Raw genomic sequence first — 17,937 nt, 5'->3', positions numbered from 1 at the left:
AATTTGTAATGCAGACGGCCGCAGCCTCATCTGTGAGTGCGATACAAAGGACTGTCCAGACGCCCCGCCAACCCAATCCCCGAATATCATAATGAAGAAAAGTTACAAGCCATGATTGAAAAAAGCCTTTTGTAGACCAATGAACCAACCAACGCAGACGTGTCCTCCCTAGCAAACCCCAGAATCGTTATCTAGCAGACTCTGAGTAGTCGTTGAGGGCGACACAGACCGCGCCTCTATGGTGGCCATTGTACTGGCGAATGATCTGCTGGCTGTGAAGCTCCCACAGCCGGGCGTAGTGGTCGGAACAGGCCGTAACCAGATAGGCTGAATCAGCGCTGAACGCGCAGTCCCAGACCCAGCGCTGGTGGCCCGTGAGGGTGGCCTCGAGCGGGAACGGCTTAGGCTCCTGGTCGGGGGCAGGCTCAAGGTCCTTGACCTCCCAGATGCGGGCGGTGTGGTCGGCGCTGCAGGTCGCGAGCTTCTTGACGTCGGGCGAGAGAAGGATGCGTGTGATGTACTCCTTGTGCGCGTTGAAGTGAGTCACCGGAAGGAGCTGGGTTCGGTCGTAGGCCTGGAGCAGCTGCCATACGAATACGTTGCCCTATTGCTTGTCAGTTCTGGTGTCGCATTTCATAGCTGTGGGTAATTGGGAGGAACCTACACCATTATTCGCAGCGCAAAGTAGGGAGCCATCGCTAGCGACCGTGACGCTCGAGACCGAGACGTCCTCCTCGGGAATCAGCTGGTGGGAGCAGTTGTTCTCCGCAAGGTCCCAGACGCGAACGCTGCCCTGGCGATCGCAACTGATGATTTCGCCCTGGTTAGGATGGATCACAACGTCATTGGCGGGACAGCCGTGGTTGTAGGAGCGCTGGACCTGGCCACTGCGTGTCTCCCAAATCTTGACAGTGCCATCCTCGGAGCTAGTCACCATCCACTTGCCCTCGCAGTGGAAGGCGACGCCGGTGATGTTACCAGTGTGACCCTCGAAGGTAAGCAGCGGATTCGGATTCGTCGATTTGATATCGTAGAGCTTGACCGTGTGGTGGCCTGCGGCGGCGAGGAAGCGCTTGTCGGGGGAGATGCAGAGGCGGTTGACCTGAGAATCTGGGTGCTGGATCGTACGGGAGCAAATGCCCGAGAGGGCCTCCCAGAACCTGGATTCGGAGGAGCGTCAGTCAAAGGCGCCCAATTATTCAGCGATCGGGGTCGGGTTTTCAATCGTTTCGTACCTGATGGTGTGGTCGTAACCCGCTTAGACAATATTAGCGACCGATTTCAATGCCTTGCTGGCGGAGACAAAGAAGCAAAGGTCCCTCAAGGCTCAAGAGCACTCACCTGTGCAAAGAATCACAGACATGGTTGCTGTGGTGAAGCCTTTGGCCTCAGTTATCGCATGTTATGATGTATGGGTGTAAAGAAGATGTTGATTGAATATTGAGGAAGGCGCATCCAAAAATCGAGAGGTGTATTTGCGCGCACAGAGTCGCCAGTGGAAGGATGCAGCCCCGCCACGATGTAGTCGGCTGGGTTGGACTCTCGACTGGAGCTTCGGCTCACATTCCTAACAATGCGGCCCCACTACAGGTCCGGGGATACCTGGGGTCTCACCGAGGTGTGGCTGGTGGCGGGATTACTTCGGAATTTGGCACTCAGAATGCCAATCACTAAGGTAGGTATGTGCGAGGGAAGGCATGCTTCTGACATTCATCTTCACCCAGCTTCGTTATCTTCGCGGTTAGTAAGGTACCTTAGAGGCAACGTTGAATACCTTATTGTATGAACTGGATCAAATCAAAATATATTCTGAGAGTCTGATTTGATTACCATCGTACTTCCGGAGTCCAAGGCTGAGCTGTCTGATCTGATCAGTTCCTATTGGTGGCATAGCCTATCTACATCTCTCTTGTCATTCAACTATCTATCCCGACTTTCCTAATCTTCTCAAGTACAACTCCGTCTCTATCGCACGCTTTTCTAAAGAATTCATTCTTGCTCCACACATCGAGGAGGTCACCATAAACCTGTACGCTGCCCTGGTCAAGCACGAGTACTCGATCAAACAGCATTGCAACCTCCATGCGATGCGTGACCACCACCATGGTGCTGCCCCTCAGTCTCTCTTTTACCATCTTGGTAACTTCAACGTCCGATTGGACGCTTAAGCTTCCCAGTGCCTCGTCCAGCACACATACCCGTGGTTTCTGGAGTATCACGGATGCTAAGGCAGCCAGTTGTGCTCTCCCTGTCCCTTGTGCCACCTGCTCGTCAATAAGTTCGTCGAGGACGAGAGTTGCCTGACTATGCATTCCGGCTAATCTGTCCAAGTCCGAGAGTAGACGAATGATATCGTCACGAGAATGGCTGCCTTTGGGATCGACAACTTCGCGGACAGTGCTATCGGGGAATGAGGCGGCATCGTGAGGGACTGCAACAAGATGGGACCGGAGGACATGCAGCGGAATGTCCACCATCGGTATGCCATCTAGGGTGACGGTTCCCATCGTGGGATCGAGTAAGCGGAGGAGTAGGGCGACTAGAGTCGATTTGCCTCCCCCTGTGGGGCCTACAACCGCGACATGCGTACCGCCTTGGATGGTGAATGACATTTGCTGCAACGCAGAGGATGTCTCCCGGTCACGCTCTTGACGGTGAGAGACACTCACGTTCCGAACGGCTATCTCCCCAGTGATCGGCCACGATTGTTCAAGAGAAAAACGGTATTCCAAGGCACGCCCCGTCTCACCCTCTCGAGGTAGACTGGTCGCATAAGATGTCAGACGGTCAACTGCGACCATCGACTGAAGTGCGCTCGTAGAGAACCTCATGCCTTGTCGCAGGGATGCCGGAAGTACCAAAGCCTGACTCATTATCAGGCCAATGATGGAAGGTGATAGTGAAGCTGAGGAAGCCACGACAAGCAGACCCGTGAGCCCAATAGTACTGGCAACAACAGCGTCAAGTCTCACTTCAAGCCAGCGTAGGTTTGCGGCGGCCAGCAGACGGATACTGCTCCAGGAATTCAGCCGTTGGACAAGAAGAGAACGAGCCGATGTTTCGACCCTGTAAACGGAGATGCAGCTGGCGCCGTCGACGCTCTCGCTGAATGCAGCGTTCACGCGGGACCGTAGCTCAGCTTCGCGAGATCGGACAGTCTTCAAACGAGGAGCGTAACGGCGCATCATAGCGACGACGGCAGCTAGGCCTGGCACTACAACAACGATAAGCTGGAGGTATCTTGTGAGCACAATTCTTTCGTGGACATGGGGAAGGTACATACATTGATCTGCATCGCCAACATCAGGGTAACTCCACCCAGCAGGCGCGCCAGATGGAGTGTAGCATTGCGCGTTGCCTCAATCAGCTCTCTATCAGTTGTGTCTACATCTTTGGAGAGGCGATCCATGATGCTCCCCAAGAGATGGCCTTGGAAGAACCTCACTGGTGCCCCAACTACACGTCTCACTGATCGTTCCCACAAGCTGTGGCTCGCTTGCAACATCCTTCTGGTGACGTTCACGCACAACAAATACGCCAGAATCGCCTCTCCAAATCCTAGCACGGCGAAGACTGATACAGATGCAAAGCCCGACAGCCCCAGCCGATTAGAAGTCCACAGTGAGAGCCAAAGCACTAGGCCGGCGGCGGTCACTTGCCAACAAAAGACGATACCTCCTGCTGTAGACGTTGCTTTTGGCCCACCCACGAGTTCCAGGTATAAGTCGAAGGATTTTCGCACTTTCACATCTGTTTGTGGTGTTGATACAACAGATGCGTGTGCAGGAGTCAGGCCTGGTGTCTGTGTTGCATCCTTATACAAGAAGAGTTGTCCTGCTGGCGGTTGCGTCGTCGTGGTCCGAGGAGATTCGTCCACTCCGATGGATGGCAAATGCTGCTCAAGTTTATCCAGAGACCTCAACTCATTGATACGTCCATGTTCGAGCCACAGCACCCGGTCACACCGATGGGCCAACCAAGCCTGGTTTGTTGCGATGATGCGCGTTTTGCCCTCCAACAAGCTGCAAATCCCGCCTTCGAACACGGCTTTGCCCGTTGCAGGGTCAAGGTTTCGGAGACAGTCGTCAATGAGGACGATGTCGGCATCCGAATACATTGATCGGGCCAGACTGACACGTTGAGCTTGTCCGCTTGAGAGACCTTGACCACCAGAGCCAATAATCGTGAGATCCCGACGGTGCATTCTGTCGATATCGCTCAGGAGAGCTGAAGCGCCCAGCACTTTCCAATATCTTGTCTCGTCAAACTTCTGGTCAAAGAGAACATTGCTGCGGATCGTTCCTCTCCTCATCCATGGTGTCTGGCCAGCCATGGCCACATTTGACCCGATGCCCAGTTCTAACCTGCCGGACTCGAGGCACATTTGGCCTGCGACCGCACATAGCAAAGATGATTTGCCAGACCCAGGTGCGCCACAGACGGCCACCGTTTCACCTTTCATGATTCGAACCTGGGTGTCAAAGGCCAGTACGAAGTCGCCATCTTCAGATGTGGCTGGCCAGCAAACGACTGTATCCTGAGCTATATCAACTGCCCAGTCGGCAGACTTCGCCATCAGTTCACCAGGCTCCTCCGTCTCTAACCACTGCTCAATCGCGCGGCATCCCACCAGAAGATCCTGCAACTGTACCGCTGCCTGTGCCGCACGATTTACATGCGGTTTGAGCGCCAAGAACATAGCAAAGGATGAGAAAGCCTTTGCTGGGTCAGGTACGCCCTCGTGGAACGCATCATAGAGGATAAGGCTTGCCATAGATGCCAATGTCGGCAAGAGAGCGCACGCGGCTTCGAGCACCGCGCGGTTGTGCCATAACCGGCTTGCCGTCACCATTTCCACGACCCTCATCCCGCACAGCTTGTTTAGAACCATGGTCTGGGAAGCCCATCCTGCGAGTTTGATTCCGCGGATGCCTTGGATCACTTGTTGTGTGCTGGCCGCTCGCCGTCGGCAGAGTCCGCTGAGAGCCTTTTGCTCGCCCCAGATGCGGAGAGCGACGCTGGTGAAGATAGGAAGACCTAGAAGCAAGATCACCATGCCGCCTAGCGATGAAGTATCTACATTCGCAACCAACATGGGGATCGCGAGGATGAAGCTAGCTGGTACGGTCCAGATAGCGTTAATACCGCTGATGCAATCCTCTATGCGTGAGGCTTCCACGGATGCGAGGTTAAACACGGCGCCGGAGTTCCAGATTTGACGTCTCGGGCCCCTTTTCGTTCCTTGAACTCTTTGAGGTGAGGTAATTGCGGCCGAAGAAGGAGGTGCCAAGAAGGCCTTGTCCATGATGATGTACGTGAGAGCAGCCTTTGCCTGGGCTCCGACGCCTTCTAGCTTGTATCGCGACGCGTTGATGAGGATGCCAGCAGCCATCTGTGAGAGTGCCATGGCTGCAACTAGACCGTAACAATGAGTTATTCGGGCGTCGTAGCTCTCTTGCTCATCTTGCAGAGGTCTATCTGCCTCAGAGGTATGTGCGTCTTTGGTCGGCTCTGGTAGAGCTACGAGAAGCCAGCGCAAGATGATGGGCGGGAGGGCGGCTGTCAGCATAGCAGCAAGCTCGACAAATCCTCCTAAGAGAAGCCCACTGCGAAGACATTTGAGAAGGCTGATGGCGAGTCTACGGCCTTGTGCTTGAGGATATGTCGGAGTGTCGTAGAAACATCGAGAGAGCCCACGGGCCAGGGGCTCTGCTTTCTTCCAGTCCGACAGCACTCCATTGAATGCATTCTCGACATCTAAGTGACCTTCATGATGATCGCCAAGTTCATTGATGTCTTCTTCATCCAGCTTGGTGGTACTAGACGGCGGCGGTGCCCAAGAGAACAGCATCAAACTGATCACCCAACTGATACGGGACCACATTGTGAATCGAGGTACATGCATCCCGTCGGAGACTTCGAGCTCGATACGGCTCAGCTAGTCACTCATTGACTTGGGGTATAAGAGCAAAGGTGATCCACAAATGACGCTCAACCGGAACGTGTCCAGATATGCTTACCGCCTGTTGTCAGCCAGGAGTCCCAAGGAGTCGGGGCCTTGTTTAGGCGAGGACTACTGGATCTAGAGAGGCCAGAGTGTCGATAGCGCCGGGTTCGGATTCAGCATTCATTGCGAGGTCACCACAAGCCCGAGCCGACACGACATCAACGAAACGAACTATACGATAGTTGTGACTAGGATTGACAGTAATATCAGAGACTTTATTAGTATATGGATATGCCACCGGTCGGGCCGGCGGCATCTAAATGACAAGAACCTTATTTTAGAGCTCCACTGACAGATGAGTGTATCTAAGCCGGAAAGTTAAATCATCTATTAGTCTATCGAGGTCAACGTCCATTCCTTGTTCGTGATCAGGGGTTGGTGAGACTTCTGAACCCTGAATCATGTACTCTAGTCATGTCAGGAGCAGTGTATCCATGGATTAACATAGAATCCCTTACGGTCTGTCCATTCTCAGGTTGTACTACAGTTTGGGCCTCGGATTACAAGTCAAGAATCTGCGGAACTTCGTAAAGTGGTGGATACGGAAATCTCCAATGACGCAGCCACTGTAGATGGTTATATGACAATGGTACCTGTAGCTACTAGTTTCATCTACGGAGTATACCTCGCTGATCATATGCTATCTGAGTGGCACTGGCGTCCTTCTCGTTGCCCCAACTCTGCTTGCAGAGGGTTTCTCTCGAGATAGATCCTCGGCACCAACGTAGTGGACTCATGGGAGTTGAACTGGGAACACTAAGCGTGTAGGCTCAATAGACCGATTTTGTAGCTATGGCGAGGTTACGGTTGAGGTATACGCTTCCCATACTTGTCCACAGGAATGTTTTCAGATCTGACCTTCTTAATGGCACCCTTGAGGGCGTCCCAGTCACGGCACGTATGCATCTCGTGCTGACCGACCAACTTGGGTACAAAGTCATCATGGCCCGGGTAGTGGATGAACTCAAATCGTTCCATGTTCATGTTTCCAGCACACATGGTTGCCTAGGAACGGCTCGTCAGCATTAGGGTTCTTATCTGTAGCCCGTTGTGGCTGTTATCAGGGCTTCAAGGGTCATCTTACCTGACGAAGACTCTCTAAGCAATGCTCAATGTGCTGGCGTGTGCAGACATCGTAGCCACCGTCCAAGTCCAGAGCCAGCTTCATGTAAGTGGTGCGGATGCAAACCTGGTCACAGGCAGATTAGCAACGACTGCACTCTATACCATGGGACATCTTCGATAGTGGCATCTTACCAAGCAATGAAGCTGGTGGAAAACGTTCCAGGCCACGGGCTGCAGACCTTCGGGTTGAAGAGCGTCTTTGTGGAAGTAGTCCGGCAGGCCGTATTTGGACGGGTCATTCAACGCAACGAAAGGCTTGCCAACTTCATTTCATCAGGTTAATCATCATTCATAGCACGTTACATGAGGAAAACGCCGCGGAGCTTCGAACTTGGGTATATGAGTGAACAGCATCGAAGTAGACTTACATGAGATCAGATCGAGCCACTTCTGGTTCGCACCCGGAGCTGTGAAGTTGTAAGAAGAGTCATGCTCAAACTTCTTCCGGACAAGTGGTACTGCGTAACTTCAATCAGCTTCTCGCTACACCAGCAGTGGGTTCATCACATACCATTGGTGATGAAAGGTGCCTCATCAATAGTGGCCATGCCAAGCCCAGTAGCAGAATCGACTTTCTTCGGCTCCGTGGCACAAGAGGTCTGCCGAGAGCCCAAGTTGAAGCCGTATGTGCCTAGGAAGAATCCAATTGCCACAGAAACAATGCAGCACAAAAAGGTAGATACCATCAGCATGCGATACGCAGAGTGCGTGAAGCGGTCAGGCGGGGGCGGCATTCTCGAGCTCCCTTCGCCTTCAGACCCTTCTTCACTCTGGTGCACCTCCGAATATTCTGCCTTGGCGTTGTTGAAAACCATGTCTGTTAACTGGTCGTCTTGACTGACGAAACCTCAGAAGCGAAAAGGTAACGGAGAAAATGCCGACGAAGTCAGCAGCACGATCGGAGTGCAATGCCATATATGCAAATCATCACACTCATTCTGACTTCAAGGTTAGATCAATCTCAGTGGGCCGGCGGAGTCGGGCTGGTAGACATTCTAACAGAGTTCTGCTCCATGCTGCCTCGCCTACAAATCTGAGAAACTTGCATCGTCGTGTATCCGTAGTAGGCTACGCGAGGTGTTCGCTAGCTCTTTGCCCCCTGCCCTTGTCTTAGAAGTCGGAAATACTGACACTGCTGAGTGTAATGGATTATTGAGTAGCTCCAACCATGTCGTTTGCCTAAGACACAATTGGTTTGACAACTTGTCAAAGTTAATGAAGCCGTTGTAACGAGTCAGAGCGATGCCGAATCCGTGGGTCCCGCACTACGGAGTACGGGTCCGACCCTAGTTTAACTTTCCCTAAGTCAAGAACTCTCACGGACCATCGAGGATGCGAGACCGAGCCAGGATACTTGGGTATTGCACGCTAGACGACGGAGTCTGGCACGCCGAAGCCGAGATACAACATGTGTAGATTAACCAAGATACACCGCCGCTTCATCACGAAGGACGTGTACTCCCTGCCAAAGATGCAAGATCTAGGCATACCCTCCTGGCGTGGGTGGTGAGAGCGAGCAGGCTGGAGGAAAACACAGTTATCCAAGATGTGTCTACTCTTTGACTCTCTTTGGCTTCCTTCCCCGATACCTAGAACCCGTTTGCATCGTTGACTTCTCTCTGAATTAATCGAATCACCTCCAGCTGTGCTTGGGCACTTACCAAACCATGTGCTCGACGTCAACTGCGATCCTCTACTTTGGGGACCAGTCTCTGGATGTCAGCACTTACAGCGATTCGCTAAGGTACCTGCGCCAGAGAGCCACACCTTCGTCGACACATCTGCACAGGTTCTCAACGCAGTGGCTGGATGATGTGACGGGCGAGCAATACAATGTGCTCGATTGGGCAGACACGGCCTCTTCTGATAGTGCCTCTCAAGCAGGTCCAATGTCTTCTGCGCTTGTGCCCTGTGTATCGCAGCTTGGCTCATTGATCTGGTCAGTCACTATTGCGCCTTGAACGAAAAGTGACATTTCCGCTCATCAATGCTGACGGACGGGGATCTCTACCCAATGATGTTTAGGAAGTGTCAAGAAGACCCAAGTATACTTCATGACAGCCGCCCGAGGACATTAGTTGGTGAATGTGTCGGGCTCATTCTCGCATGCAGTGTTGCGGTAGCAAGAGATGCGGGACACCTCGTTGATCTTACTCAGGAGACATTGAGAATAGTGAAGCGTTTGACTGAATTCGCTACTCAACGCTCTCAGGAACTAGAAGATCATCCTGGCTCAGTGTGGGCTCTTGCCGTTCAGCTACCAAAACATGACTGCATCGCCGCCATGGCCCGTTGCTCCGATTATGAAGTAAGAGAACACGGGTAGCTTTCACTGGCATTCCGACCTCATAAGAATGGCGCGGAAGACCTTTGGCAAGAAACACTTAAAGCTAACACAGTGCGACACCAGAAAATTCCGGCTCATAAGAGAGCATATGTGAGCTTTGAGTTGGAAGAGTGGTCCGTCATCTCAGGCCCACCATCGACGTTAAATCAACTACGATCGAGGACCTTCGGCAATACGGCAATGAAAGACCTGCCAATATTCGCTGCATATCATGCAGAGCACCTTCGGGGACCAGAGTAAGGATACGTGTCTCATCTCTCAAAGTGATTATGATGTGAGAGGGGTAATCTTACTAACATCAACTCGTTCCAGATATGATCATATAATCGGAGACTCTCCATTTCTTGAATCACCAATTCGAGATGGTGTCACTATCCTCTCATCTAGCACCGGCGAGGTATTTCAAGGCAGCTCATTGCGGGTTATACTGTCACAGGCACTCCGCGACATCCTACAGCGACCTTCTTGTCCACAACAGGTGGCAAAGCAGATTGCACATCAGCTGGAATCGGTCACATCCCTGCCAGATCTGTATACTTTCAGTCCAACGCCTCAATGGAGTGCGTTTGCTCGTCGCTTGAAGAATTTGGGAGTTGGTATCGGTGCTATCTCTAGTCTCGGCCTTCATCAACACAAAAGAAGAGGCTATAACACCAGCGAAGACAGCCATGGCGGCAGTGATAGCGATAAAGAGGAAAATGAAAATCTCATTGCGATCACCGGATACTCTGGCAGATTTCCAGGGGCTGGAAGTGCGGACGAGCTGTGGGATGTACTTTGCGAGGGCCGTGATACCTCAAGCCAAGTGAGTCGGATCATGATTAACATTTGTGGCTTGGCCGTTTGCTGATGGAATATCGAGATGCCGCGTGATAGGTTCTCGGAAAGCCATAGCCAGATATTACCCACCGGATGCTTCATTGAACAAGCCGGCCACTTTGACAGCAAGTTCTTCAACATGTCGGGAAGAGCAGCTTTACAGACGGACCCATCACAGCGGCTTCTGCTACTCACGACGCAAGAGGCCTTGGATATGTCAGGCTACAACAAAGATCTCCATACACGGCATGTGGGCACGTTTGTCGGACAGGCTACTGACGATTGGCGCGAACATAACATGGCACAGGATGATCCGTACTATGTGACAGGGGGTCTACGCGCTTTCGGCCCGGGCCGGCTGAACCACTTCTTCGGATGGGATGGCCCATCAGTCTCGGTGGACACAGCTTGCTCCTCCAGTGCTATGGCTCTAGATCTAGCCGTGCAGTCTCTTCGAGGACGTAAGTGCAACATGGCCATTGCTGGCGGGGCTAGCATCATCTCGGGTGACGGTGACGCCGGCATGTACGCGGGCCTCCGTTGCGGCGGATTTCTGGGAGCATACAACACAGCCTGCAAAACCTTCGACGCTACAGCAGACGGATATACGCGCGCTGAGGCAGTGGCTGTCGTCGTCCTAAAGCGTCTCAGTGATGCGCGAAGAGATGGTGACATAGTCCATGGTGTCATCAGCGGCATCCTGACGAATCACTCGACAGATACGAACCCCATCACTCGCCCGTCCGCGGAAGCTCAGAAATCTTTACTTCGTCGTGTTTTGAGTGAGTCGCTGAGGCAGCCGGAAGATGTGGCCTATGTTGAACTTCATGGATCCGGGACACAGGCAGGCGATCTTGCAGAGATTGAAGCCGTAACGGCCGTTCTTGGAGGCCCGCGTCGTCACCCCAGGGGTTCACCAAACAGACCAGCCAGCGAACTACGGATCGGCAGCATCAAGGCCAATATTGGACACAGCGAGGGTGCAGCCGGTATTTCAGCCTTGGTCAAGACGCTGCTCATGATTCGCCATGACAGTGTTCCTCCACATATTGGGCTCAGGACGGAACTAAACCACAATTTCCCTCCGCTGAAAGAGCTAAACATTGCTATCAATTCGGACTCTGAGCCCCTGAAGTTAAACGAACAGACTTCAAGACATCGTCAAGCCTCTTCAGCTATCATACTGAATTGCTTTGGGGCAGCTGGCGGGAATACCAGCATTCTTGTGGAGGGCTCGAAGAAGCATTCAAAGCTCATCAGAAAACAGCCCAAACACCGAGAGTCATATGAGAACTTGCCACGCATCGTTGTTGTTTCTGGCAAGAGCTATTCGGCCTTTCAAGCCAACAAAACGAGACTTCTCAAGTTCCTCGTTGAGGAGCCTTCTGCGGCGATTGATGATGTATCTTACACAACCTGTGAACGGAGAACTCACCATCCGCACCGCTTCGCATACAAAGCCAGGGATACAGCTGAGATCATCAGCCTTCTTTCCGAAGATTCTAGAGACACGAGTGAAGTATCGCCACCATCACGGCATACATCACATACGCCGCACATTGTCTTCGTGTTCTCCGGGCAGGGCGGACAAGTGGCCGGTTCGGCCCAGCATTTAAACGACAGCAACAGCGCGTTTCGGGAAGCTTTGCACGACTACAGTCAACTCAGTGAATCTCTAGGCTTCTCCGGGGTCTTAAACCACCTCATTACTCCCGATACAACGGATGCCTCACCGAACACCGTGCTAGAGCAAGTCGCACTCATCGTGTTTGAGCTTGCTCTCAGCAAAATGTGGGAGACTTGGGGCATACAGCCTGCGACTGTACTTGGACATAGTCTCGGAGAATATGCTGCTCTCCATTTGAGTGGCGTTCTCTCTGCTGCGGATGCTATTTGGCTCGTGGGCAAACGGGCAGGCTTGGTGCAAGAATCTTGCAAATTTGATACCCACCGGATGCTGGCTGTATTGGCCGAAGAGAAACAACTCACTCCATTCCTAACAGACTACGGACTCGAGGTGTCATGCAGAAATTCACAACGACAGACTGTAGTTGGTGGGCCACTCGATAGTATCCTAGAGTTTCAAAACCGCCTTAAGGTACATGGGATCAAAAGTGTCTTGGTTAAGACACCATATGCCTTCCATACGGGTCAGATGGACGGTATCTTGAAGGGGCTGCTTGATGTTGCCACGCAAGCTTCCTTCGCCAGTCAAGCACAGATCAACTTTGTGTCGACGGTAACGGGATCGGTGCTCAACACTTGTCCGTCCTGGCCCGACCATGTTGCTCAACACGCCCGACATTCTGTACAGTTTTCCGACGCTGTTGAATCTGCAATGAAACTCGGTCCTGGCCAAAAGACCATCTTCCTGATAATTTCACCGACACCGATTTGCAGAGACATGACTGTCGCAAACATCACCCTGGCGCGTGAAGACAGGGCTGAGGTTCTCGAGGCTACTGGCACGGGAGACCAGGGTTACCTTGACACTATTGCCTCCAGTGTAAGTAAACTTTACAATTCTGGGGTTGACGTCGACTGGAGCCGTTATCACGACGCGATAACACAGGGCGGAAGTCTGCTAGAGTTACCAGCCTACGGCTTTGACCTGAAGAATTTCTGGATTCCTCTAGCGCACAGGCGTCATCTTCCTTCCATATCACCATCAATATTGTCGTCGTCGTCGTCATCATCACAGCCAGATACACCTGTTTCTGGATGTACCCTCGACTCAGAGGACGAGGGAAAAGCTAGGGCGAAATATGTGACGAATCTCCAAGAAGAGCCGCTGAAGAGTCTCATACTTGGCCATGTAATCCGAAACAAGGCCATATGCCCTGCCGGCGTGCTGATCGACATGGCCTTCGCCGCCCTGCTACAAAGACCAGGCCAACGGGTGGGTCTCGAGTCCATCGGGTTGAGGTCACTACGCCTGATGGCGGCTATCACGATAGATAGTGACGCTACCAATGGCCCAAACCCGACTCTTGAAATCACCTTGGAAAAGTTGAACGTGGTCCCGGAATATGCTGTTACTTTCTACGGCGGCGAACGTCAGACTCATCACGCAAGTTGCATTTTGCGAGTGACAGATTACTCGAACGGCATCAGAGGCGAGCACACGGCTCGCTCTCTCATTAGGTCCGTCTCTCGTATCAGCCAGCTTCGTAGCAACGCCGCCGCCAACCACTTCAACGGGCCGATGATCTATAAGATGTGGACGCCCGTTATGCGGTACTCTTCAAAGTACCATGCTCTTCAAAACCTCACTCTAGCACCCCTCGGTTATGAAGCGTCCGCGAAGCTTCGAACAACATCAAGCACGGCTGCCGGAGACCAAAAATATGTGATTGACCCGGTCTGGTTGGATGGTGCAATGCAGGCCGCTGGCTTCACAGTGAACATGAATGTTGCTGCTGATCCCGGAGCGGTATACGTACTCAACGAATGTGCGGCTATCGACTTTTGGGAGCGTCCTCGCAGCAACAGCATGTACGCCTGTTACGCTCATGGAGAAACAGATGGATCGGGCGACGTCATTATGGACGTTACGATATTTGATGAGGAGAATGACATGTGCCCCGTGGCCGCTATCGGTGGCATGCGTTTCCACAAATTGAAACAACGACCAGAAACCAAAAGCAAAAGTGGCAAAGGCTGTGAGGACGCTACAGTACGGATGGAAGAGAGTGAGCCCAGAACTCAGGCCATCTCATCTACTCCACGATCGTCAAAGTCAAAGCACTATTCTCCTCCAAAGAGCATGCTCCTCGATAAGCACGAGGGAACTATCAAGACGCGCCCGGCAAGCTTGATAAGCAAACTCATCTCAATACTGGCCAAAGAGACGCATGCAGACCCTGATGAGATTGGTCAGGACACCGCACTGGCTGATTTGGGCGTCGACTCCTTGGTGGCTCCTACAATATCAGACACCATTCAAGCCGAGCTAGGCGTCGAGGTTCCGTTGATAGCTTTACTAGAAGCGCAGACCGTGAGCGAAGTTGCCTCACTTTGCTTAGAGATTAATCTGGCAAATGTCGAACCCAGACGCGTCGAAGCTGCCGCTGAAAAGGGCAGCATCACACCGGCAAACATTGCTCTGGGACTGAACACGACACCTCACTCCGTGAGTGCTGATCTTTCGAGCAGAGTTGTTCTCTTGCAAGGTTCCAGTCGTTGCACACACAACTTGTTTCTCCTTCCAGACGCCTCCGGAAGCAGCTCCGTGTACGCAGGGCTTCCGTCGAACCTGTCTATACAGACCGACACGAGAGTATACGCCCTCGAGTCACCGTTTCACGGCATGAATGTTATCCCCAATCTCTCTATGGACATGTATTGTTCACTATTCATCGAGGCAATTATTCGTCTGCAACCAACGGGACCATATATGCTCGGTGGCTGGTCGATTGGAGGGCGTCTTGCATACGATTGTGCCAGACAGATCATACAATTGGGACACGCAGTCTCTGGAATTCTCGTGATAGAGTCTTACGCGCATCTGACTCCCAATCTGTGTTCAGGTCCCGAACCGATCTCGTGTGAGCATCTCGAGGCAACGGGGTTCTTTGAATGGTCTGGAGGTCATGTGTCATCAACCATCGCTGAGTGGCAGAAAAACCATATGCTGAATATCATTATCATGAATAGCTCCTACGACCTTCCACCGCTGTACAATAACGAGGAGAAGAACGCGGCGACATTGCAAGTGGTCTGGTCGTCAAATGGCGACTTTTCGCTGTTCCCGACCAGGATTCTGCGAAAAGCGCAGGAATTAAGCAATGGATCATTCGGCGATGCTATTAACGGTGATCATGGAGCTTGGCTGAAGAAGCTACGCCCGGAAACCTCTACAGCCCAGCTCACGGAAGAATGGCGAGAGTTAGCAGGGCCGTGTGTGAGGCAGCACATCGTTGAGGGGGGACACTTCGACATCATGATCCCCAGAGTGAATGAGGATTTGGCACGTGTCATTACAGAAGCCTTGAGATGGTTCTGCGAATCTAGGTTGTAGGAAACTAAAGGAGAGGATCTGGGTCTGTCGAGCTCCATGAATCATAGGCTTAGACACGATAGCTTTTGTTTGCTTCATGAAAGGGCTGTGTTGTCAGCATTTCGTTACTTTGAAGATACATTTATCCGTAGTCTCTGTTGTGCTATCGGCATTTATCTTGAATGGCTTCTTCGCCGAAAGAAGTCAGTGACAGAGCGAGAGAGGTGGATAGAGAAGAGGACCGGGTGTCTAGGGGCGTGGATTACCTTCGAGACACACCCTCATCCATGATCCAGCTCTCCCACCCGGAATCCTGGACGAGTAATTACGAGTCAGCTCAGTCTGTGCCAATTTAGGTTTATCCCCTTGCTCTAATGGAAACCTTGTCCACGAGCCCTGGTACATGACAGCTGGCTCACTTATAAAGACTCTCAAATGAGAAGCAAGACCTCGGCCAAGATGAGAGGCCTTATAAGATATTGCAAGAACGAAACCATGGCACACGGAAGCAAGTTCACGGAAGACTCATCATCATCGAAAATGGAAACGTCAGAAAAGCCTCGCCTCATTGACTCCGTCACCAAGACGAGAATGCGGCCCATGAAGCTGCTGTTGCTCGGACTGCCGCGGACGGCGACAGAATGCAAGTCCATCCCATCAAAAACACGTTCATCCCATATCGCAATAGCCTCAACTTCCACAATCCTAAATCATGCCGTCTTACTAACTTCAACACCACAGCACTAAACAGTGCCCTCGAGCAACTCGGCTTCAAAGTCTTCTCCTTCCAAGCCATGTGGCCAACCTGGCAAGAGTCAATCCCCCTCTGGACGGAAGCCATCGAAGCAAAGTACCACAACCGCTGCAAGCCCTACGGCCGCGCGGAGTTCGACAAGCTCCTAGGCGACTACGACGTCGTCAAGTGCCCGCACGCCCTCCTCTTCGCAGAGGACCTCGCCGCCGCCTACCCAGAAGCCCGCATCATCGTCTCCAAGCGCGACTATGAGCCCTGGCGCGCGTCCATGGAGAAGACGGTCTTCAGACTGCGCCAGTCCCTCGTCTTCCGCCTGCTTCACCCGCTCGACGCCTTCCGCGCCGCGTGGTGGCCTTTCCTACGGCTTATCATGGACACGGCGTACGGCGGGTGGGCCGAGGCCGTCCCGGGGCGGAAGCCTTATGACGAGCATCATGCCCGTATTGAAGCCATCACGCGTGAGACACCCGAAAGGATGCTCGTCTTCTCCGGACCCAAGGACGGCTGGGTCCCGTTGTGTGAGTTTCTCGGCTTGCCGGTGCCGGAGACACCCTACCCATGGACGAACTCGGGAGCAGACTTTTTTGAAAAGCAAGGTCACCGTGCAGGCGAGAGGCTATTGCTGCGCAAGCTGGCTGAGAGAGTGGCGGTCGCGGCAGGGGTTGGATTAAGCGTGTATTGGTTCCTGCGACGCCCATAGATACCAATATTGGACGTTGACTTATTCTTCTCTCCAACCTACCGCGGCTACCTACTTCATGCTCGCACTCGTCTCTTCTCACATCATGATCTATCCTCAGCACCCGAGCCGGGTTCCCGTCTGGGTATGTAGTACCCGAGAAGCCGACCCCTATTATAGCGGACCTGTGACTGAATGGCCTAGGGACTCACAGTAGCTCCAAGGTCCTCTGCTTAGTTTCTTTGAAGACAATGTGAGTCGATCCTCTCAAACGGTGAAACAGTCGTACTTGCCAAAGAAGCCACGTGGTAGCGCATTATTCGAAACGTAGATATTTCATCGCCGTCATCTACATCCGTATCATGGCTATTTCAATTCCGAGATACACAGCTCACCGCAGGCTCGGGCCTCAAGGATGCCAATATGACCGCACCAAAACCTTGCAGATCCAGTCGGTGTATCAGACGGAACCAAAGGAGCGGTATTACATCAGTGCCAATCAGTCACGAGACCAACGAATCTGTACGACTCGGAACTCTCCTGAAGTGGCGACTAATCTCTCTCTTGGTTTTCATTCGGCCGTAGTTACGACTTCAGATGTGACCATCAGTATGGCTATGCCAATGCTTGGTTGACCATGGCCATCTCTCGAGTCTCAACCATCCTATCAAAACCGCTTGTCGACTTTGTGCTGTGCCCCTACTTGTAACAGGGTACTTGGCTGGCTCAGGCCTCCAGGGTGGGTGCGTTCCTGGCAAACTGTGCCTTTTCACCTGCTGTAGCTGACGCCTAGCTTACTTGTCATTGTCGCAGAACAGACGAAAGATACGCCCTCCTCCTTCCAAGACATGGCTGGCGATAAGTTTCGAAGTCGCACAAACTCCAATACTCAGGCGCAACCGCGGTAGCTGGACAGGAAGACGGGTGAGAACCAGCGACGAATGAATCAATGTTGTTGTACGGATGCTTTCTCTCGCGAAGCACAGCAGTAAAGCAAGAACGGAACGGGCATGGGTATGAAGTATCCCACAAGGCGACGTTGAGGGTGACTGTGCACTGCCGGCGTTTCTGTGCAGTTGACAGCCGGAAAGTAGATGAGCCCAGAGGCTGAGGTTGAGACAATGTCCGTTATACTTCGCTGCTTGGTTGATCCGGTCCTATCGCCTCTTCAGAACCCGTAGACTGGGCTGAATCGTACTGTAAAAAT

At 52.5% G+C, this 17,937-nt stretch overlaps 5 protein-coding genes across 5 annotated transcripts; 2 read left to right on the top strand and 3 right to left on the bottom strand.

The window, feature by feature from the left end:
* Window positions 1-187: 187 nt before the first annotated feature.
* Window positions 188-1,547, bottom strand: BDP55DRAFT_700114 (rapamycin complex subunit LST8 target; the record flags this gene model as incomplete). The annotated part of the gene is made up of 4 exons (XM_060577907.1): window positions 1,342-1,547; window positions 1,236-1,257; window positions 665-1,160; window positions 188-604 (listed from the first exon to the last, which is right to left on the bottom strand). Exons 1-4 carry the CDS (start codon window positions 1,361-1,363, stop codon window positions 188-190), a joined length of 957 nt encoding a protein of 318 aa, XP_060436221.1. The 5' UTR covers window positions 1,364-1,547.
* A 369-nt stretch (window positions 1,548-1,916) lies between these two features.
* BDP55DRAFT_626038 (P-loop containing nucleoside triphosphate hydrolase protein) lies at window positions 1,917-5,884 on the bottom strand (the record flags this gene model as incomplete). Its single annotated transcript, XM_060571578.1, has 2 exons — window positions 1,917-3,230; window positions 3,284-5,884. The coding sequence occupies 2 exons, from the start codon at window positions 5,882-5,884 to the stop codon at window positions 1,917-1,919; spliced, it is 3,915 nt and encodes a 1,304-aa protein (XP_060436220.1).
* A 664-nt stretch (window positions 5,885-6,548) lies between these two features.
* On the bottom strand, window positions 6,549-8,332 carry BDP55DRAFT_763325 (uncharacterized protein). The gene is made up of 5 exons (XM_060580901.1): window positions 7,644-8,332; window positions 7,501-7,590; window positions 7,265-7,395; window positions 7,092-7,196; window positions 6,549-7,012 (listed from the first exon to the last, which is right to left on the bottom strand). The coding sequence occupies exons 1-5, from the start codon at window positions 7,945-7,947 to the stop codon at window positions 6,809-6,811; spliced, it is 834 nt and encodes a 277-aa protein (XP_060436219.1). The 5' UTR covers window positions 7,948-8,332; the 3' UTR covers window positions 6,549-6,808.
* A 467-nt stretch (window positions 8,333-8,799) lies between these two features.
* BDP55DRAFT_626036 (uncharacterized protein) lies at window positions 8,800-15,318 on the top strand (the record flags this gene model as incomplete). Its single annotated transcript, XM_060571577.1, has 5 exons — window positions 8,800-9,071; window positions 9,158-9,440; window positions 9,543-9,715; window positions 9,792-10,284; window positions 10,342-15,318. 5 exons carry the CDS (start codon window positions 8,800-8,802, stop codon window positions 15,316-15,318), a joined length of 6,198 nt encoding a protein of 2,065 aa, XP_060436218.1.
* A 620-nt stretch (window positions 15,319-15,938) lies between these two features.
* On the top strand, window positions 15,939-16,922 carry BDP55DRAFT_743465 (uncharacterized protein; the record flags this gene model as incomplete). The annotated part of the gene is made up of 1 exon (XM_060580487.1): window positions 15,939-16,922. One exon carries the CDS (start codon window positions 15,939-15,941, stop codon window positions 16,749-16,751), a length of 813 nt encoding a protein of 270 aa, XP_060436217.1. The 3' UTR covers window positions 16,752-16,922.
* Window positions 16,923-17,937: the final 1,015 nt, after the last annotated feature.

Source organism: Colletotrichum godetiae (assembly GCF_030913485.1).
Source record: "Colletotrichum godetiae strain CBS 193.32 chromosome Unknown BDP55scaffold_2, whole genome shotgun sequence".
Taxonomy (NCBI): Eukaryota; Fungi; Ascomycota; class Sordariomycetes; order Glomerellales; family Glomerellaceae; genus Colletotrichum; species Colletotrichum godetiae.
This window is presented reverse-complemented; position numbering and strand designations above follow the sequence as displayed.